Source organism: Lycorma delicatula, chromosome 2, assembly GCF_047948215.1.
Source record: "Lycorma delicatula isolate Av1 chromosome 2, ASM4794821v1, whole genome shotgun sequence".
Lineage (NCBI taxonomy): Eukaryota > Metazoa > Arthropoda > Insecta > Hemiptera > Fulgoridae > Lycorma > Lycorma delicatula.
Window position 1 is genome coordinate 228,104,490 of NC_134456.1, and position 20,863 is coordinate 228,125,352.

At 31.0% G+C, this 20,863-nt stretch overlaps 1 protein-coding gene across 3 annotated transcripts in view; it reads right to left on the reverse strand.

The window, feature by feature from the left end:
• LOC142319717 (uncharacterized) overlaps positions 1-20,863 on the reverse strand; it is a 70,182-nt gene that overhangs the window by 16,296 nt on the left and 33,023 nt on the right. For 2 of the 3 annotated variants that reach the window (XM_075357305.1, XM_075357306.1), the window contains 3 exons: positions 13,541-14,146; positions 3,320-3,646; positions 2,922-3,221 (listed from right to left, as the gene is read on the reverse strand). In XM_075357305.1, coding sequence (XP_075213420.1) covers positions 2,922-3,221; positions 3,320-3,646; positions 13,541-14,146 — 1,233 coding nt within the window. The remainder of the gene's footprint in view (positions 1-2,921; positions 3,222-3,319; positions 3,647-13,540; positions 14,147-20,863) is intronic. The other variant, XM_075357307.1, reaches the window with a different exon arrangement.

The following is a 20,863-nucleotide window of genomic DNA, read 5'->3' on the forward strand; positions in this document are numbered from 1 at the left end:
CTACCAGTAAAAATAATGAAAAAATTTACATAAACATGGGTCTGGAAACGTTGTTAGCTAGTTACTTCTAGCGAAAGATTTAGCTCTTATTCCTGGGCAAAGAGTGAAATAAAACCATACTAGAACTTTACTGAGTAAAACTACTCAAACTGTAAAACTTGTGCTGATATTTTACTGAACCCCAATTAAGGAGTAATATTGTTGGTTTCTTATGGTCTTTGACCAGACAAATTGAATAAAACAGGTTCCAGAACCACATCTCCCTAGTTTTCATAATATCCGACATAAAAGAGAGATTTGTTGTCTAAAAACATATTTTTTTACATTTGTAATAAGAAAATTTTTTCAAGTGACTAATAAATACAGAAAATCTATTATCAAAATGTGCAGAGAATTTAATTCTGGGAAAATCGATGTAAAATAGTCCAATAAAAAAAATTTTAAGAAACACTAATGTACTAATTAACTTTAATTACTAATGTACTTACCGTATAAAAATGTTTAAATGTTATTAACCACAGAAGATGAAGTTAACTGATATAGTGTTAAAAAAATAAAAATGTAATTGATAGTTCCAATAGTTTACAGTAGATTTATAAAACTCTGTCCCTCCCACTTTAATAGGTTTGGGTGCACACTTTCAGATTGCTAGTGTTGCTCTCCGCAATCCTGCATGATTTTCCTCAATTTATGCAGTGGCATCTGTGATGCAAGCAACCAACTCTTCACATATATGAAGACAATACACAATAAAAGAAAAAATTTTCTCTTGTACACAATACTTTTCATCCAACCCACACTCAAAAATTTAACTGTGTTAAATCAGTTGAGCTTGGTGGCCAGGAGTTTGGCCCACTACAGCGATCCATCTCTCTGGAAATTGCTTATTTAAGTGTGCCAATATGGCATGTGAGAAATGAGAAGGTGCACTATGGTGCTAAAAGTATATGCGTATTTTCTGCTAATAGAACAGCAGTGGCAATTGTTACTTAAGGAATTCCAAGCAAATGTCAGAATTTAGACATCCTGGAAGAAAGAATGGGCCACAATTAGTTGATCGTAAACTAGACCACACCACACATTGACTAAATCAGTGTTGGAGTTCTGCCAAAGTGTGTTCATTGCGAAGGTTATTGATGCCATTCTGAGTAAACTGAGCCTTGTCAGTGAATAAAGTGAACCTGTACAATTGGTGGTTTATATTCAACTAAACTCTAAATATTGCAAACGAAGAGGAAGATGGTTGAAGATTTTGTACTGGTCAATAAAACCACTCATAAATGAGATAAAATGCGGTGGGTTTTAGATAATTAAATTTTTCTAGATTTAAAAGTTGTATGGATACAACTTATTGTTACTAAGTGTCCTCCACACCATAAACTGGGAAACTCTGAACCGTTATGAAAGGCGTTATGTACTAATACCAAGACGGTGTTGAGAAGCCTCGATAATGATTTCATCAATATTGGCAACATAATGAGCAGAACAGTCATGGTGAGTACTAGTGGTGGGAAGTGTATACCAGTTTCTCATAGCATATGGAATTTCATGAATTTTTTTTAGGATTTGGAACTCTGCGGTTTAGAAAACGACTTTGATATTCTGCAGTAGCAGCAGTTATATTTCAATCACTCACACCCAAAATAAATACTATGTCAGCATATTCCTCAACACAAATAACAAAGGTGTTGCTGCAGACACCAATTAAAACAAATACATATATAACTGATTAAACTGCACTGTTCTGGCAACAATTAACAGCAGTAACGCAGGACAAGTAATGCACTGATGACACGATATAAAATGCAATGTTGACCAGCTGATTTCTGTTACTAACTAGCAAAATCATAATCTCTTAAATTTTCAATATAACAATGAATTCAAGAAGGATAAACTTTATTGTCTGAATGACATTAGTATGGGCTTTTTAATTAATTAATTTTTGAATTTTATGTTTATCTTTAATTAAACACTATTTTTTGTATCACTGCACTTTTAGGAAAGCAAATGTGCTTTGTACGTGAAATCCATTCATTTTCATATGGTATATATTAGTAATAAAATCAAATTTCTTGAATTTGTATTTGTTTTTTATTGCCCTGTTTTACATCAATTTTCTCAGAATTAAATTCTCTACAAGTTTGAATAATAAATTTTGTGCATTTAATAGTCGATCACCAATGGGGTTAATTTATACAATCAAAGTCTTTGTATAACAAACTAAAAAAACATGTTTTTAGAGAATAAATTTTTCTGCTTTACTTTGGATATTATGAAAACTATGGACGATATAGTTTTTGAACCAGTTTTATTCATTTTTTTAGTAAAAAACCATGAAAACCCATCAATTTACTCCTTAATTTGGGTTCCTAGAATTTCAGTAAGGTTTTATTACACTCTTTGTCCAGGAATCAGGGTAAAATCTTTTGCTAGCCATCACTCGCTAACAGAGAATTTCAGGACCCATGTTTATATAAACTTTGTTTATTATTTTCGCAAAAGAATGAGCTCAGAAAGCACAAGTAACACTATGTGAATTACCTTGAATATTATGTTTAAAATAAAATAAGCATTAGTTTTGAATTTTAATTAGTTTTTCAATCTTTAATATCCCTTTCTTTGTATTTAATAAATAAAAAAAATAAGTTTGCATGAAGCTATAGAATTTATGACTTTAAGCATGTTTTCTTTTTATATTATTTTAACATTGATAAAATTCATTTTAGATTTTATAAGTAATCACAACCAAAATCATCAATTGCAAGTGATGAGTTTGCTGAATCCAAAATACAACTTACTGTGGCATTTACTTTTTAATTTATGTGAAAATGAATTTTTTTGTTAATTTATAGCTGTAACAAACTATTTATTACACTTATTTCAAATGCACAAATTGAAAAACTGAAAAAGTAACAATTTACCATGAAAGTCTTCAATATTAACTTTAGCACCATGCTCAAGCAATATTTCAACAATTTCTATTTGACATCTTGAAACCGCAAAAAATAATGGTGTTCTATCTAAATTGTTCGATGAATTAACATGCGCACCAGAATTAAGCAACAAGATAACCAGTTCTTGATATCCATATGCTGCTGCAAAGTGTAATGGTGACATCTTATCCCTAGTTTTTTGATTTGCTCCGGCACCGCATGACATCAAAAGTTCTGCTACATTTACAAGGCCTTTTGCTGCTGCTACGTGTAAAGGTGTGTCAGTTACTGAAAATGAATTTTTTTTTAATTTATAGCTGTAACAAACTGTTTATTATACGTATTTCAAATGCACAAATTGAAAGACTGAAAAAGTAACAATTTACCATGAATTTCTTCGATGTTAACTTTAGCACCATGCTTAAGCAATATTTCAACAACTTCTATTTGACTTCTTGAAACCGCATAAAATAATGGTGTTCTATCAGAACTGTCCAATGAATTAATATGCGCACCAGAATTAAGCAACAAGATAACCATTTCTTTAAATCCACGTGCAGCTGCAAAGTGTAGTGGTGACATCTTATCACTAGTTTTACGATTTACTCCGGCACCGCATGATATCAAAAGTTCTGCTACATTTACATGATCTCTTGCTGCTGCTAGATGTAAAGGTGTGTGATTATCAGCATCTCCTAAGTCCACTTGACAACCTGTAATGTCAGAAATTTTAATTTCAACTAAAATAAAATATAAAACATTTTAAAATGGATTACGTACTAATAAAGCCATAATTATTAAATAACACAAACATTAATATGCATTAATCACCACTGTCAAAGACTGAACAATACCATAAATGATTAACAGTCATTTCATTGAACTGCTCAGTGAATTAATTAGATAAGCATCATTATCAAATTTCTGAGAGGCAGTTATCAGATTCCTAGTCTTAAGTGAAGAGGTTCAGTAAGAGTAGATTCCCCAATAATTATGAATGAACAATGTCACCAGGAGATTTAGTAATGAGCCACTGAGTTACTGAATTGACAAAGCAACAAACAAACTCAAAGATCTCTCCTTCCAGAATCAGTGCTGGACAGGTCACAATGTATTATCATTTTTTGGGAACATATCTTTTCACATAAGTAATAATTAAAAAAAAGATATTTTTACTGCAATTTCTGAAAAATAACAAATAATTTCTCTTTTTTTTTATGAATGAAGCAGCAAGAAATATCAATAATGCAAACACATGCATAAAAGCAAAAAACAAAGAAAAAAGTAAATTACTGAATACTATAATTATTAAGAGCAGAAATTAACATAAGACTGTCAGGTTGGCCATTCTACTATCCTCTGTAGCAAATAGTATTTGATTTTCAACCAGAAGTTTGTGATGTTTAATTCTAGTCACACTTGCTATTTTTCATATACCAGGTAATTCAAAAAGGACTTCACAACTTTAAAAGCATATAAACATTTATTTAGATAACCTACACATTCGGTTGTGGCCTCATTTCATAGCAAAACACATCAATCAAGTTTTCATTCAAAAGTTCATTAGTACTGAATTCGGTAGCACTGTCATTGGTATTGTTAAAAATGGATACATTTGCTGGTGTAGAACGTGCTCCCTGTATGTTTTGGTTTCATGATTTGCAGTCAGTAACTGCAATACAACATAATTTTCGTAGAGTATGGTAGGAACCCTCCTAGTAGGCATACAATTTACTCCTGGCACCAAATCAGAGGTCAATGTTTTTTGTGCCCTAAGAAAAGACTGTACAGCCTGTTCTTTTTCCAGGAGAGAACCATAAATGGTATCGTTCATTTGGACAGACAAGCGGACACGCTTTAAAATTTTTTAATTCCTCAGTTCCATGATGATGATCAAGATGGACACCATTACTATCAGCAAGACGGGGCAGCGCCTCACTACTATCTAGAGGTCAGAGATTTTCTTGATAGTCCATTCCCAAATTGGTGGATTGATTGTGAAGGTCCAATTGTATGGCCACCTCGCTCCCCAGATTTGACACCACTAGATTTTTTTCTTTTGGGTTTCATTAAAGATCAGGTTTATATAACACCTTTGCCTGCTGATCTTGTTGTAAGAAATCAAATATAGCCGCAGCTACAGAGATAATTCCCAACTTGGTGGTGACAACTTGGAATGAAATTGACTTTAGGTGGAATGTATGTCAATTACAAATGGAAGCCATATTGAACCAAAGGGAATATTGGGTAACAAATTTGATGTCTTTTCCTATGAAATGAGACCTAAACCGAATCTTTAAGTTATCTCATTAAATTTGTATACTTTTTAGAATTGTGAAGTCCTCTTTGAATCAGCCAGTACTAGAAAAAATGCACCTTCCATTGTAAGAAAAATCAAAAATAGAAGGGTAGTTATAATTGGGCATAAACCTGTTGCTGTTATGAGTAAATAAGTATAATGAAAACTTGGAAAATATATGTGACAATATTTAAGAAATCAGAAAAAAAATTAATATTACAAACTGAAGAATGCCCATCAAACAATAATTTTAACAATGAAAAAAGACTCCATATACAATACTGGTGCATGTAAATATGGGTATCATGGGGGGGGGGCCCCATGGTATTCCTATTAATAAGAGCAAGGATCAAACTTTCCCCTTATATTTGCTATAATTTTAAAATGTAAATATGGAATAACTTGTATCAACAAAATTAAATTATTTATGTTTTAATTAATTTTTTTATTCACTCAACAGAAAACACTATTGCAACATTTGGATTAGACCTGAGTGCTTATATTATTTAACTAAAATCTCTATTAAGCAATATTCATTTGAAAATTTTGTTTAAAATGTTTTGGTACTTATTTCATCAGCCAATTTGATGAATTCTCCATATGTTGTATTTTTATTAATTTTTAATCCTAAATCCTCAATTCTATTCTAATTGTTTATTAATAACTTTAATATAACAGCAGGTAGTATACTGAATTTTTTTAATAAGTTGTTTTAATTGAATTTTTTAAAATATAAGTTTTGAAATTTTGGTTTTTAAGTGCCTATGTATAAAATTTGCATGTTGAGGTTAAAGTTTTTTTCACAAACAGTAAATTTATAAACACAATGTATAATGAGTATTATTTAATAAAATAATAAAGTTTTTAATCTTTTTCAAGATGGGATTCCATTAACAACACTGCTACTGATAACTCTACTGAAGAAGATGCTGCTAATTAGTTCAAAAGACCCTTTCAATGAGATTTTAATAGTTTTAAAATCTTATAACTTTTTATATCTGAAGGCTAATATTTTCCTGTACCCATTCTCTTCCTAAAATCAAACTAGTCCACCTTCCATTCATTTTCTATATGTCTCTAAACTGTTGTACTCAGTATCAGACTGAAATTACATTAACTATTTCAAATACAGCAATTTTCTACTTTCTTCAATATAATAAAAATTATTCTTTTAATGTCAGGGTACTTCTTTTGTAATACAGACCCTATACACCAATCTTTGCACCTATTTGTACATCTAATATCTCATTTACACACCACAAAATTCTAATAGTACAGATTTAACTGGTCTTACTACAGATTAAGATAGATCCTTAGAGAAATTATCATTAATTTCTTTTTTCTTCTGATGCATCAGATAATTTTCTCAGTGTAAAGAGTCACTTAATGAATTTCTTATTACATGCCAGCTCTTTTATATGTACAAAATCTAAATTTACAGCTCTGAAAAAAAACATTTGTCTTTATTTCTCCAATTTTCTTAACTCTTGTCTATGTGGTAAGGGTACCTCTCCTGTAATTACTTTTATTTCTATATCAGTACATCTCTCTCTTTAAACTGATCTTTCTTCACCATTTTGAAATCTCTATTAATTTTGTTTTCTCAAAGGCCAGTACCAATTCCCTGCCTTCTATATTTTTAAACGATATTTGTCCATTACTTTAATATAACTCATTACCTATCACACTTCTATATAACATATGTCTACTCCAATCTCTATGGTATGTCTAATACCATCTCTTCTGCATTAATTTCATTTATGATGAATTCATTCATTCACATGTAGTCTGCTGTGTCTACCTTTGCAGTTATATAACCTTTAATTTTATTTCTATCAATGGTTAAAAGAAAAAAAACTTTATATCATTCCCTCTTGTTTCTATCCTCTTTTTTGATTCTAGATTCCATTTGATACTAACGTTTCATTAATATTACAAGGATTGGCTGATAAATTATGCACACTAGCATGCTACATGGAGACAAAAGTTACTACATCAAGTTGGGCGTGGCAGCATGCCCAAATAGCTAAAATCCCCCTCTACAAATCTGCAATAATGCATTGATCAATTTACCGGGTTTTTTTCAATAGCAGTTAAAATGGATAGAATACGGCCAATATGTCAACACGGTTAAAACAGCAGGTAGTAATTAAATTTCTAACAGCACAACATGCGAATCCTATGAATATTTTTCACCGTTTAAAAGCGGTTTACGGTAGTGAATGTTGATAGAAGTACTATCACAGTGATGGTAGTAATGTTGATAAGCGGGCATTGAAAATTTGTGAATGTGAAACTGGTAAAGCGACAACTGAGGACGCACCTCACAGCAGATATTGGTTTCTGTGACTGACGAGAAACACTGAAAGGAGGTGATTGATTTGCTTCAAAGTGACTGGCGAATCACCCAGCAACACATCGCTCTTTAGTTAGGCAAATCTAAAGAACGAGTAGGCCACATTACCAAGCGATTGGGTTACTGTAAAATCCATACATGATGGGTACCACGCAAACTCTCTGATGGCCCTCTGCAAGCTGAATTTGAGCCTATTCCACATCCGTCATACTCGCCGGATTTGGCTCCATGCAACTTCCACTTCTTCCCTCATTCCAAGAGGGATCTTAAAGGTAATCATTACACCACTGACGATGAGGTGAAGGAAGCTGTAGCCACTTGGATCTGAGAAAGACCGCCAGAATTTTTCAGTGATGGAATGCAAAAACCGGTCATGCATTGGGAATGTGCATCAGTGTAAACAGGGATTATACTGAAAAAAAAAATACTGCAATTTGTAGATAAGGTATTGTACTTTTATTCACTTTTTATTTGATTCCAATATCACTTTTCATTCCCATGCTACGCATGTATGTCCAAAATTTTATCAGCCTAGACTTATAAACTGTAATCATGATCCAAACCTGTACAGCCAAGAAGGTTTTATAATCATAATTTCTTTCCTACATTTCTACCATTAAATCTTACATCTTTCCATATACTAGGCTAATCTACATATAACCTTTATCTATGAGTTTTAACAGTACACTCATTGATGGTTAATGTCTTATTCTCATTCACTAGTTCTTTGAATTGTGAAGAAAATTATCATTTACTTGTATAATTTTTATTTTAATAATGCAGTCTGACAATAATGAAAAACTGGATATGCTGGAAATTTCTCTTTTAAGTAAGAGGATTTCAACATTAGTGATAAATACATGTATACAGCAATGCCCTGATAGACATCCACCTCACCGAAAATTATTTGCAACATTAGTTGAAAATCTATGAAGTAAAGGGTCATTTAAGAAAAAACTGCCAGAAGAGAGTTATTACTGAAAATATTGAGACAGATATTCTGGCCTTCTTTGAAGCATATCCTACAGCTTCCATAAGGGGAGCAGTGCATATAGGAGCACCATCCATATCTTATGGTTCAATAGCAAGTGTGTTGTGGAAGCACACTATGCATATAAATCTGTGATTCTTCACACTATGACGCCTGGTGATTAAGGAAGAAGGGTTTCAAATTCAGTAGCTGGCTTTTAGAACAAGTTGTATATTATCATAATTTTTTGTCTAATATTATTTAGAGTGATGAAACCAATTTCTGCATTTTAATTTTAATCATTTAGGTAATTATATTTAGGGGAAAATTTTTAATTTTGTTATATATTATATAATATAATATATTATATTGTCAATTTATATCAAACATTGGATAAGAAAAAATACACAAACTTCACTCACACACATTGATTATCATAATTTTTACCGCTTAATTGACCTTACACATCTCATTAAAATACAATTGTAAATTCATGTTTGAGGTTATTAATAAATGTTAGTATGTATTTACAATGCATTAAATCAAAACGGACACCACTTATGAATAGGTAAAAATGAAAATAAGGATATAAAACTAACAGATATAGGTTAAAACTTTACATACATGTTCAACGTGTTACTTTTAGCTTTAATTTCGTGTACATAAAAATCTACTAAGATTTATATTAATAAATCTTAGTAGATTTTTATGTGGCTTTTCATTGAATGTGTTAATTATTAAATTAACACATTCAATGAAAAGCCACTTCTTGAAAACAATTTCTGGTGACAGCATCCAGATTATAAATGATATTTAACACAGAAATAATCAAATTTTTTTTTTTATAAAATACTTTTCTATAGCTCATCAACTAGCAATGGATATTATCATAATGCATTTATAAATAAACATAAAAAAATTTTCACATATTCTAAAATTTAATTCAAAAATAACTTATTGAAAAGTAAAAAATTGTACTGCATAAATTATAGGCATTATTGTTGTTTAACATTTTCAAAAATGCAGTACAAAATATAATTTTAATTATTATTATTATTATTATAATATATAAATATACACACATAATTATACATAAATGTGTACCGTGAAGTTCTCCTGGGACTTTCATAACCTATTCTACTCATGAAAATAATTAAAAAAGTGCATATAAACATGTGTCCTAAAATGTTTTGTTTACGAATTATGTTAGTGAAAGATTTCGCTTGGATTTAGCCACCCCAGTGAAATAAGGTTGTACTGAAATTTTTAGGACATTAATTAAGGAACAGAATTAGTGATTTCTTGTGGTTTTTTACCTGAAAAAACTAATAAAATAGGTCCTAGAACTGTATCTGCAGTATGTTTTGAGAAATCTGGAGTAAAAACCCTGTTGTTTTATGTATGACGTATAACTATGTTAATGGGTAATAAACACATAAAAATTAAAAAAAAAACGTGTACATAACTTAATTCTGAAAAAAATTTTATTTAGAAACAGTACATTAATACATTTGTCAGGGAAGTAGTTATTTAATGTAAACAAAAACAATTTTCTTTTTTGGTGATGAGAAACATTTGTAAAAATAAAATTTACTGTTAAAAGATTTTTAAAGAAACTGTTGATTACACAATTGTAAAATAAAAATTACTTCAATAATAATTTTTTTATTAATGAGAAATACAATAAATTATTTGAAAAATTACTATTTCTAAGTTGGAAATAAAATAACAACAGCTGATCAATAATGCACAATATTATATTAATGTTTTAAATCATTCAGTCCGATACATTAAGTATATCGGATACTGTGAACTGTGCTGTCGTTAGCAAAGGTTTTCTGTGAATTTTAGTTTAACATGATCATCAGTTTCCCAATGAAATAATGCTATACTTATTTACAACAAAGAAATACGCTGTGTATTCATTTTGGATTTGTGTAATGATAATGCTATAGCTGCTGCAGTAGAACATGAAATACAATTTTTAATTGCAGATTCCAAAACAATTAGTGTGACTTTTCACAATCTTCAGGAAACAGGTTCATTACCTTATATTCATACCAACTACAAACAATCAGTCCAACACATTATTGATGAAATTATTATCGATACAATTCAGCGCAGTCCAGGCATCAGTACATGATATCTCTCTAAGCAGATTGGAGTTTCACATTTGGTGGTTTGGAGGACGCAACAAAACAATTTTTATCCTTATCATAAACAGCCAATTCAACATGTACACTCAGGAGAAGGTCTGCTTAGCTTGGAGTTCTGCCAATAGTGGAATATAAATTGACAACTTTACAAGTATATTTTGTTTACTACAAGGCAAATTTCACTCGAGATGGCATCAACAACTTCCTGCAATGAGCATACATGGGCAGAAGTAAATCCTCATGAAACAGTGGAAGGCAATTTTCAAAACCGATTTAGCATCAATGTATGGTGTGGCCTTCTTCACTATCAGCTGTTTGAACTATTCATATTACTTGCAAGCTGAGGTCACTTAAATGCTGAGGTCTACTTGCATTTTCTTCAAGAATTGCTGCAACTGCTTGAAGGTGTTGCTCTAGCATTGGATGCAAAGTATATTTCCAGTATATCCCCAATTCTCTCGTGTTGTTTCCAGTCACTTAAATCATTATTTCCCTGAGAAATTCCCTGGTCATGGAAGTCCACTTTTTTCCTGGCCACCAAGATTCCCTGATCTAACACCTTTAGATTTTTGCATCTAGGGATGGTTAAAAAATATTGTATACAAAACAAAAATACATTTTTGTGAGAAATTAATTGCCCGTATTATGGAAACAGCTGAGCAACTTAAGGACAGCCCTGAAGAACTAAAAAGAGCAACAAAAGCAAGAAAAAAATGTGTTTAAAATGGCATGCAAAAAATGTGTTAAAAATGGCAGGCTTATTTTTTGAACATTTATTTGGTCTCATGTACTGATTCTAAACAAAATTCATATCTTAACCTTTCTTTGTTTTATTCAACTTATCTTAACGATTTTGTTCAGAATTAAATTCTGTACAAGTTTTATATGTTTATTACCCATTTAACAAAGTTACTGGACATCAAACATAAAAAAACAGGGTTTTTACTCCAATTTATTGGTTTTCACCCTAGATTTCTAAAAAGCTACTGCACATATGGTTCTGGGACATATTTTATTCAATTTTTCAGGTAAAAAAAAAAAACATAAAATATCTAATTCTGCTCCTTAATTAACGACCAAAAAATTTCAGTTTGACCTAATTTCACCGGGGGTAAATGAAATCCAAGTGAAATCTTTTACTAGCCATAAACCACAAACAAAGTATTTTAGGACATATGTTTATGAACTTTTTCTATTATTTTCACGAGTAGAATAGGTTATGAAAGTCATTTTATTTCTATTTAATTAGGTTTTTCTGTGTGAAAAACTCTTCAATGTTATCATCGCCCGAACAAAATGTAAGTATGTGTGTAGTTTTAAAAACTAAATAAAAAAAAGTTCACAATTAAAAATTTAAAAAAGCGTCCAGACAACAAAACAAGTAACATAAATTCAAAAACAATAAAATAAAAAAAATTAAAACAAAATGAAAACTTACAGTAGAAATTTAAGAACAAAATCAAAACAAATTAAATATTAAATATAAATAGACAAAACAAAAGCTTACAACTACCACAAAAAAAATATTGAAAAACAGTATTAAAAAATATGTAAAATATTGGCATTCTGAAGAAATAAAAACACCTGGTCTAAAACTTCTTTATTATTGCCCAGGATTGGATGAAACTTCCTGGGTAATTTAAATTTATGACCCAAGGCCACAAAACGTATGCATTCCACAAGGATGTGGCGTACAGTCAAGCGGTTATTGCATCGCATGCATACTGGTGAAAGTCATAGAACTTTGCAATATACCTGTGTGTTGTGTATATATATATATATATATATATATAAATATTGCAATAATGATATAATTTCATAAATGGTAAGGTAAAAGAGAGAAAACGCTAGTTTTCATAATATATTAAGTATTTGTCTACTACAAAAGGATTCGGTCAGAAGACTATCTAAAAAGCAGGGAATTCACAAGGGCAACTGACAGCTGAACTAAACAGCTCCTTGATAATAAAAAGAAACAACCTGTTGTTACTTAATTTTCATGTATAATTTCAATTTATAATGCCTCACTATGATATTTAATGTTGGCCATCAGCAGCAACATACAAAGTATGACAGTAATTAATATCAATTGCAATCAACGTCTTAAACTAAAGAATGGCACATTATTTATAAAAATACTTCCCATATAAAAGATCATTTTTATCCACACATCAAGAAAGATTGCATTATACTCAACAATAAAGGGAAATATATTAATTTATTATGTTCAGAAAGTACATACTAAAACAGTATGCATGAACTGATTTATTTACTACACTGTGCCTAAACTGAAATACTTCTAACTACCATTTAATCTATAAACCTAAGTCTTTAGGTTTATAGAAGTTTTTTTTTGGAAAAGATTAGGTTAGTGATAAAAGAAAATTTTATTAGCGCTAGTCATAATAAAAAGACACATTTCACTCTACTTATTACAGTAAATGAAATGCTTATTTTTTTGTTGAAAAATTAAAAACCATATATGTAAAATTTTTGTTACAATATTATTTCATAAGAAACACAAACTTACATGAATTACCTAGAATTCAATATTAAATATTCTAATAATTATTTAAGTAATTTATATAATTATTTCTATACAGAAATTATGTATAAAATAAAAAAAATAAAAAAACAGATTATATCCATCACAGTTCAAAATGACAATAAAAACACTGAATATTATTACCCATAAAACATTTACTTTAACAATATGTAAATATACATGTTCTAAGTGAACACTGATGGAAAAAAAATAGTGAATTAACCAATGAAGTGAAGACATAATAAAAAATATTTGTAAATGTAATAAAATCTGATTAATACCTGCTCTTGTAAGCAACTGTAAAGCATCAAGATGGCCCTGCTTAGCAGCATAATGCACAGCAGAACGTCCCTGCATATCTTGTAAGTTGATATCACACTTTCGTGGTGCTTCTACTAGGATACAGCATGTTTTATCTAAAATATGAGCGTACCAACGATACTGACACGCCCACAAATCTTCTTCATCTTCTGCCATGTTATCAACTTCCTTAACTTCTACATCCCACTCAAGATCTTCCATACCGTCAGGAGTTTGAGCATCATCCATACATAAACTTTCATTTTCATTCTCATCCATAAGACTATCGCCTTCATCACCGATTTCTGATGTCATACTGACCCCGGTTTCATCATCATGAACCATTACAAAATAACCTAAATTTCTCTTATTATCATCGTTAGATTCTTTTCTTCTGCTATTATTTTCATTGCTATCATTCGAAAGATTATTTAATCTCCTCTCATTTCTCCTTACGCTTTCTATATCATGACTACTAGCATTATCACTCACACTCAGCAAAAGTTCTATCATCGGTATGCTACCCATTTGTGCCGCAGTACCCAACGGTGTTCTTCCAGAGCTAGAGACAACATTGACATTCGCTCCTGGAAAAAATGTCTGTAGTTACTTACCATTGTGTCCTACTTAAAGAATCATTAAAAACTACTTAAAAATCATATAGTTTACTGAAGTAAAAGTTGAAGTAAGTAATTATAAAAAAAACTTACTTACAGAAAATAGTTATGTATTTTTCCACAAGTATGAATAAATTTAATAAAAAACAAAACTAACATACTTATTGATGCAGTCTACTGTCATAGATAAAAAAACGGTATGCAGAGTCAATCAAGACTATTGACGGTTGTGGAAATTTATATGGTATTTCTTAGGTTAAACATTTTTATTTTTACATCTTTTTTCTTAACAGTTACATAAAAAGATCTATAATGGAATTTTTAAAAGAGATATGCAACAGTAAAATGAAAAAGTTTTTGTAAAAAAAACACACAAACAAACACGGCTGAATTTTTTCTAGGGAAAAATTAGTCAAGGACTTCATTTTATGGCATTTTTCTCTTGAAAATTGTACTAAGGTAATGCATACCTCAGTACATGCATTAGGCACAACTCAATAAATAATCTTACTTATAGAAAAATTAATAAATAAAAAATGTAGTTACAATGTAGGTAAAAAAAATTGTTAAAATTTTTAATAAAATTTATTACATAAAGGCACAGAAGAATTTTTTTTTTAATTTACTCATTTCTAGTAACCTTTAGAAGCCTAATAACAGAAAATTTCTACATTAAAAAATGGAAAATAATGCAGCAAGTTCGATACTAAGACGGTGATGTTTGTTTAAAATGGCACTTTAGTATTCTATTTCAATCTCAGAGTTATTCAGTTCAATACAGACAGGACAAAATTTATATAACAATATCCTTGTAATTTTAGAGAATCCAATTTGCTTCAAAAAAGAACAGGGTATTTAAATAAACCCTGATTTTTGGATCACTTTTGCAATATGCCTATTAACATAATGTAATTTTTATAACAAAACATTATAAACATACAAAAAAATTTGTTAAAAATATACAACAAAATGATTACCTTTTCAATAATGCTTGAAAAATTATAAAAATGGCTATCTAAGATTCCAAAGTAATAATTGAATGAAACAGGTGTTACATTGACTCACTATTGTCTTAGATATTGGTTAAATAACATATAAAATAAATATATAGAAAACATACTTATAGCATTAGCACATAATATTGACCCCACAGAGTTGAAGTAGGATGTTTCTGATGTTTGATAGGGTCTTTTGATTTAAAAGGGTGGTGATTAGACAAGGTTGGAATAATGATGACTTGCAAATAATTTTTAATATTCAGTACTTATATAATAAGTTTAACATGCTAGAAAGATTTGCTGCAGATTGTTCTACTGTTGTGAATTTAAATAAGCATGGACTCAAGAGACTGATTTTCTATGAGTGCTTCATACTTAAATCTTTTTCCAGAATAATTTGCCAGATCTACTGCAACATGTTCCTCTATTAACAAAAGGGCAAATGATTTTCAAGTACAATGGGCAGCTCAACACTTGTCTAACAGCTAGACAACACTTAAATGTGACACTTTTAAACAAGTGGATTGGACGTGGCAGACCTATCAACTGGCCTCCAAGGTCACCTGACTTAACACCTCTGGACCAATATCTGGGAGACAACTTGAAATTATTAGTACATATATGAAAAAAAGTGTAATGTAAGAGAGCAGTTAGTTATTAGAATTCTGTGCGGTATCCATTCAGTATGGGGAACATTTTTAGCAGTTTAAGTCAATTTTATTGTTTGCGTTTATATTCATTATTTTTCTAAAATATTTAACTTTTTTCTTTCTTTTATTACCTAATTAAAATCTCTCACATTTTAATAGACTTTGAAATTCTTAAGTTTGTATTTAGTTTTGTGAACTTTATGCATACCATTTTACTCAGAAACAAATTTTCTACAAGTTTTATTATAACTTTTACTCGTTTAATATCCATTTAACAAAACTATTTTACGCCAAATATATATACTGCATTTTTCAACTCCAATTTTTTATCCCAGATTTCTCGAAAATTACTAAAAATGTAATCTGAGACCGATTTTCCAGGTAAGATAGAAATTAGAATGATTTTAGATAAAATTAAATTTTAGATACTGGTGTAATCTAACTCGTACATTGCAGTATGGTAGAGCTGAATAATACTATTCAGACTCTTATTTTGTAAATTCCCTAATTACTGAAAATTGCTTGTTGTGGTAATTGTATGTTTAATTTACAATCGTTTACGAGAGCTACATAAGAATAAACAGTCCGAATTTAAGTTTCAACTACATGGAATGTTTTTTTACTGTTGTATGGCAATAACTACAAAATGCAGCGAGCATTTCAGAAGGCAAAATGAAGATGTGGCATTTGTCAGCAAAATAGAGGAATGCGTGACTAATTGGTTATAGAATTCCAATTTGTCATTTTTTTATTAAAATAAACTTATTTATTTTTAGAGCAGGGAGACTTGACATCTATCATATTTTGTGAATGGGAATTGGAGCTGACAAAAGCTGTTAACTGGAACATATACTTGATGGATGCATGTTCTTAACAGTTAATTGTGGAGCTGGAAGAATTGCAGTAGAAATTCACCAGTGAACATCAAAGTTTATTTTCAACGATGCAAAATTAATGCCAGCCATGTGTTTGCCGGAATCACTTTGACATCATTTGTCAAAATGTCAACTTTTGCCATGAAAGTACAGACACTTTCATGATTTATGGATCCTGACTAAAGTGTGGCAGGTTATGTGGCACGATTCATGGAGAATCTAGTGATTGAATTATAACTATATCAGACTGTTGGAAGGGTTATTCAGGTTAGACGGAAATGATTTATTTCAATAAATGATGGTGAATCGTGAATAAAATCTTGTGAAGTCAATCAGTGGCATTCATACATAGAATAAGAATCAAAATGTCTTTTATTAATATTTTGAGAGCTTTATGAGTGATAATGTAAAATATAGAAAAACTTATTTTAATACCACGCTGAAGGTTCATTGCAAAGTTCATGTTATAAAAATTGGTACTTACGTATTAACGCCACCGCAGCTAAAGCTTTATTTAAAAAAAACAAAGTAGTCAATCAGATTTCGGTGGAAAATGAACAGTCTATTATTATAATAGTTATTAACAGTTATTAATTATAATAAATGGTTATTTATATTTATTTATTTTATAAATATAATTTAATCAAACATAACCTACGCTCGGTTAGCTCGCTAACATTGACTAATTAACACCGTAATTTTTTGAGTATTTATTTAATAAATTCAGTAATTATTGCACTTATTTATTATTTAAATAAATCAAAACACTCCTGTTAATTAGTCAAGGTTAGCGAGCGTAGGTTAAGTTTGGTTAAATTATATTTTTAAAATAAATAAAGAGACTGTTTTGAATCTATGTTAAACTCTATATCGGCCCATTTTCCACCGAAATCCGATTGACTACTTTGTTTTTAAATAAAGCTGTAGCTGCGGTGGCGTTAATACATAAATACCTAAAAGTTATGTGTTTATTATTTATATGTTATAAATTTATACATCTTATAATGTAATTTATTACATGTTATAAATTATTGTCACTTTTTTTTTATCTTTTGGCACAAAATAAATTCATTTTTCACATGACAAGTCACAAATAATTGTCAAAAAGGTCACATTAGGTAAGAAGGAAACTGATAATGAATGGATATGTAAGGAAAAAATATGAATGGATAATCACTTGATTTTATATGATCTTGTTTGTACTTCATAATCACATAGGTCTACTTCAGAACAATTAGTTTGGATTTCTGCCTGGAAATTTGACACCAGAGTGAAATATAACAGTCAAAATAGCCTTCGAAAATAAGAACTATGAAAGTTTAGTAATAAGAGATTCAAAAAAGGCATCTAAAATAATTTCTCATGACTTTGTTTTAAATAAGCTTGAATCAAGAGGCATTGGTAATAATGCTTTACAGCTTTCTACATCATATTTATTGCAACAGAGATAATTATTGGTGTAACCAGCTATCCCTGTAGGCTGAGATTGCCTAGAACAGTAATTCTCAACCATTTTAGTTCAACAACCCCCAAAAAGTAAAAAAAAATATATACATTTCGTGACCCTAACCTCCAACTCAATGAAACCTTGTTAAAACTATTTAACTGTGTTAATAGCGACAGCTATTACTGTTATATGGCGATAATAATACATGCAGGTATTAGGTGTACAAACATATGAGAAATTTACAGGTTCCAACTTTGTGTGTATAAGTTCCTTGTAATTTGGTCTGCTTGAATAATATTCACTATCATATGCATGTTCGAACATGCATATATGTTTGAACACGTCGTGCTGTCAGCAGTATAAAAGTATAAGGAATTGTAGAACATCAGTTTAGTTTTGAATGCAAAGCATGCCTCTAATGCTTTTATTTATGTTTTTCATTAAAAGCATAGTTTCACTGAAAATAATAAATAAGGTTTCAGTTTTTTAGTGTGCAGTCAAACAGTGTAACTGTTTTTTGTTTTTAATTAGTTCTTATACAAAATGGATAAATTTGTAAAAAAAGAAGTGTCATTTACATCCAGTGAATTGATTGGTAAAAAGACAAGATTCTACACTGACAGTTATTTAAATTATGGTTTTACCTCATTGGATGGAAAGCCACAGTGCACTGTTTGCTTTTAAGTCCTCCCTGATGAAAGCATGAAGCCATCAAAATTAATTCCACACTTGAAAACTAAACATCCAGATCATAAAAGCAAACCCTTGGAATTTTTCAAAATAAAATTTTCATAATTTGAGAAATCAACAAGCTTCTACTTGTAGATCAAGTAATACTGATAAAATCATCTTATTAAGCAATATACTTGAAGCATTTTATCTCACAGCATTAGGAGTAGCTAACATGTCCAAACCCCATACAATCACAGAAAAGCTCATTTTGCCAGCTGCAATTGATATGGTCAGTGTTTTAATAGGTGGAAGAAGCAAAAAGATTGAAAAAAATTCCTCTTTCTGACACACTATCAAGGCAAATTGATGACATGGGTGGTGAAGTTCACGATCAGATAATTTAGCAAGTGAGTTAAAGTGAATTTTTTAATATTCTCTTTCATGAATCAACAAATGTGGCAAACATTTCCCATTTCTTATGTTTGGCGAGATATGAATGCGATAGGGACAGATCAATCAAAGATAATTTGCAAATCAATACTTGGTCATGCAGCAGGGCAATGTCTTTTGATATTTTTTATGAAGCTACTAAAAACTATGACTTAGATTGGACAAAATGTATTGCAGTACGTAGTGATGGGTAAAGGCAATAACAGGAAAGAATGGTGGTTCTGAAAAAATTAAAAGATTGTCTTATACCAAGGGCGGAACAGACGCACTGCTTCCTTCACACACATGCTCTTGCCACAAAAAATATGCTAGAAAATCTCAAATTCTTAGTAAAGCTGTAAAAATGGTTAATTCTATTAAAAGTTGACTATTATACGAGGGTTATTTTTTTTTCAAGGTCCGATCGGTCATGAAATTAAAACCACAGTGAAAATAAAAACTTTTTTATTTATAACAAGTACTTACATAGTTACGCTATTTTTCTACATAGTCGCCACTATGATTTAGACATTTGTCGTAGCGTGGTACCAACTTTCCAATACCCTCGTCATAGAACGGAGCTGCCTGTGTTTTCAGCCATGTTTCTATGCTGGTCTGCAGCTTGATATCTGTGCCAAAATTTTGTCCTCCTAGCCGGCGTTTCATGTGAACAAAGAGGTGAAAATCGGATGGAGCCAAGTTCAGGCTGTATGGTGGGTGATCAAATACGTCCCAACGAAAACGCTGCAGGAGTTTCTTTGTTACAACTGCAGTGTGCGGCCGAGCATTGTCATGAAGAAAGACAATGCCTGATGACAAATTCCTCTCTGCTTATTCTGAATTGCCCTTTGTAGACGTTGAAGAGTCACGCAGAATGAGGCTGCAGTGATGGTCGTGCCACATTCCACGAATTCCACCAAGAGAACTCCATTCCGGTCCCAGTACACAGTAGCCACACACTTTCTGTTGGAGAAGGTTCGCTTGAACTTCTTTGGTTTACTGGGAGAATGAGAATGCATCCACTGTTTGGATTGTTCTTTTCTTTCTTCAGTTTCGAAATGGACCCATGTCTTGTCCCCTGCGACAATTTTGTTCAAAAAATCTTCTCCTTCATTGTGGTAGCACTGGAGAAACGTTAGGGAGGCGTCCGTTCTCATTGTTTTGTGATGGTCGGACAGCATCTTGGGAACCCATCTCGCACACAGTTTGCAGTACTGAAGTCTCTCACTCACTATGGTGTAGAGAGCTGACCTTGAAATTTCAGGAAACAAATCACTCAATAAAGAAATTGTGAACCGACGATTCTCTCGAATTGCCTCATCCACTCGCTCAACAAGATAATCGGTTGACACTCACTTCCTTCCCTGACCGCCTGCATCATGAACGTCTGTAACTCCTGCTTTAAAGTTCCAGCACCATTGTTGCACTTTGCTGTCACTCATTGAAGTTTCACCATAAACATTACTTATTCGTCGATGAATTTCAGCTGCATTACACCCCTCAGCCTGAAGAAATCGAATTACCACACGCACTTCACACTTGGCGGGAGATGCTATTGTTGTTGACATTTTTACGTGCTAGCTGCATGTTCAGAACTAAACCAAGTGATTGAAGGT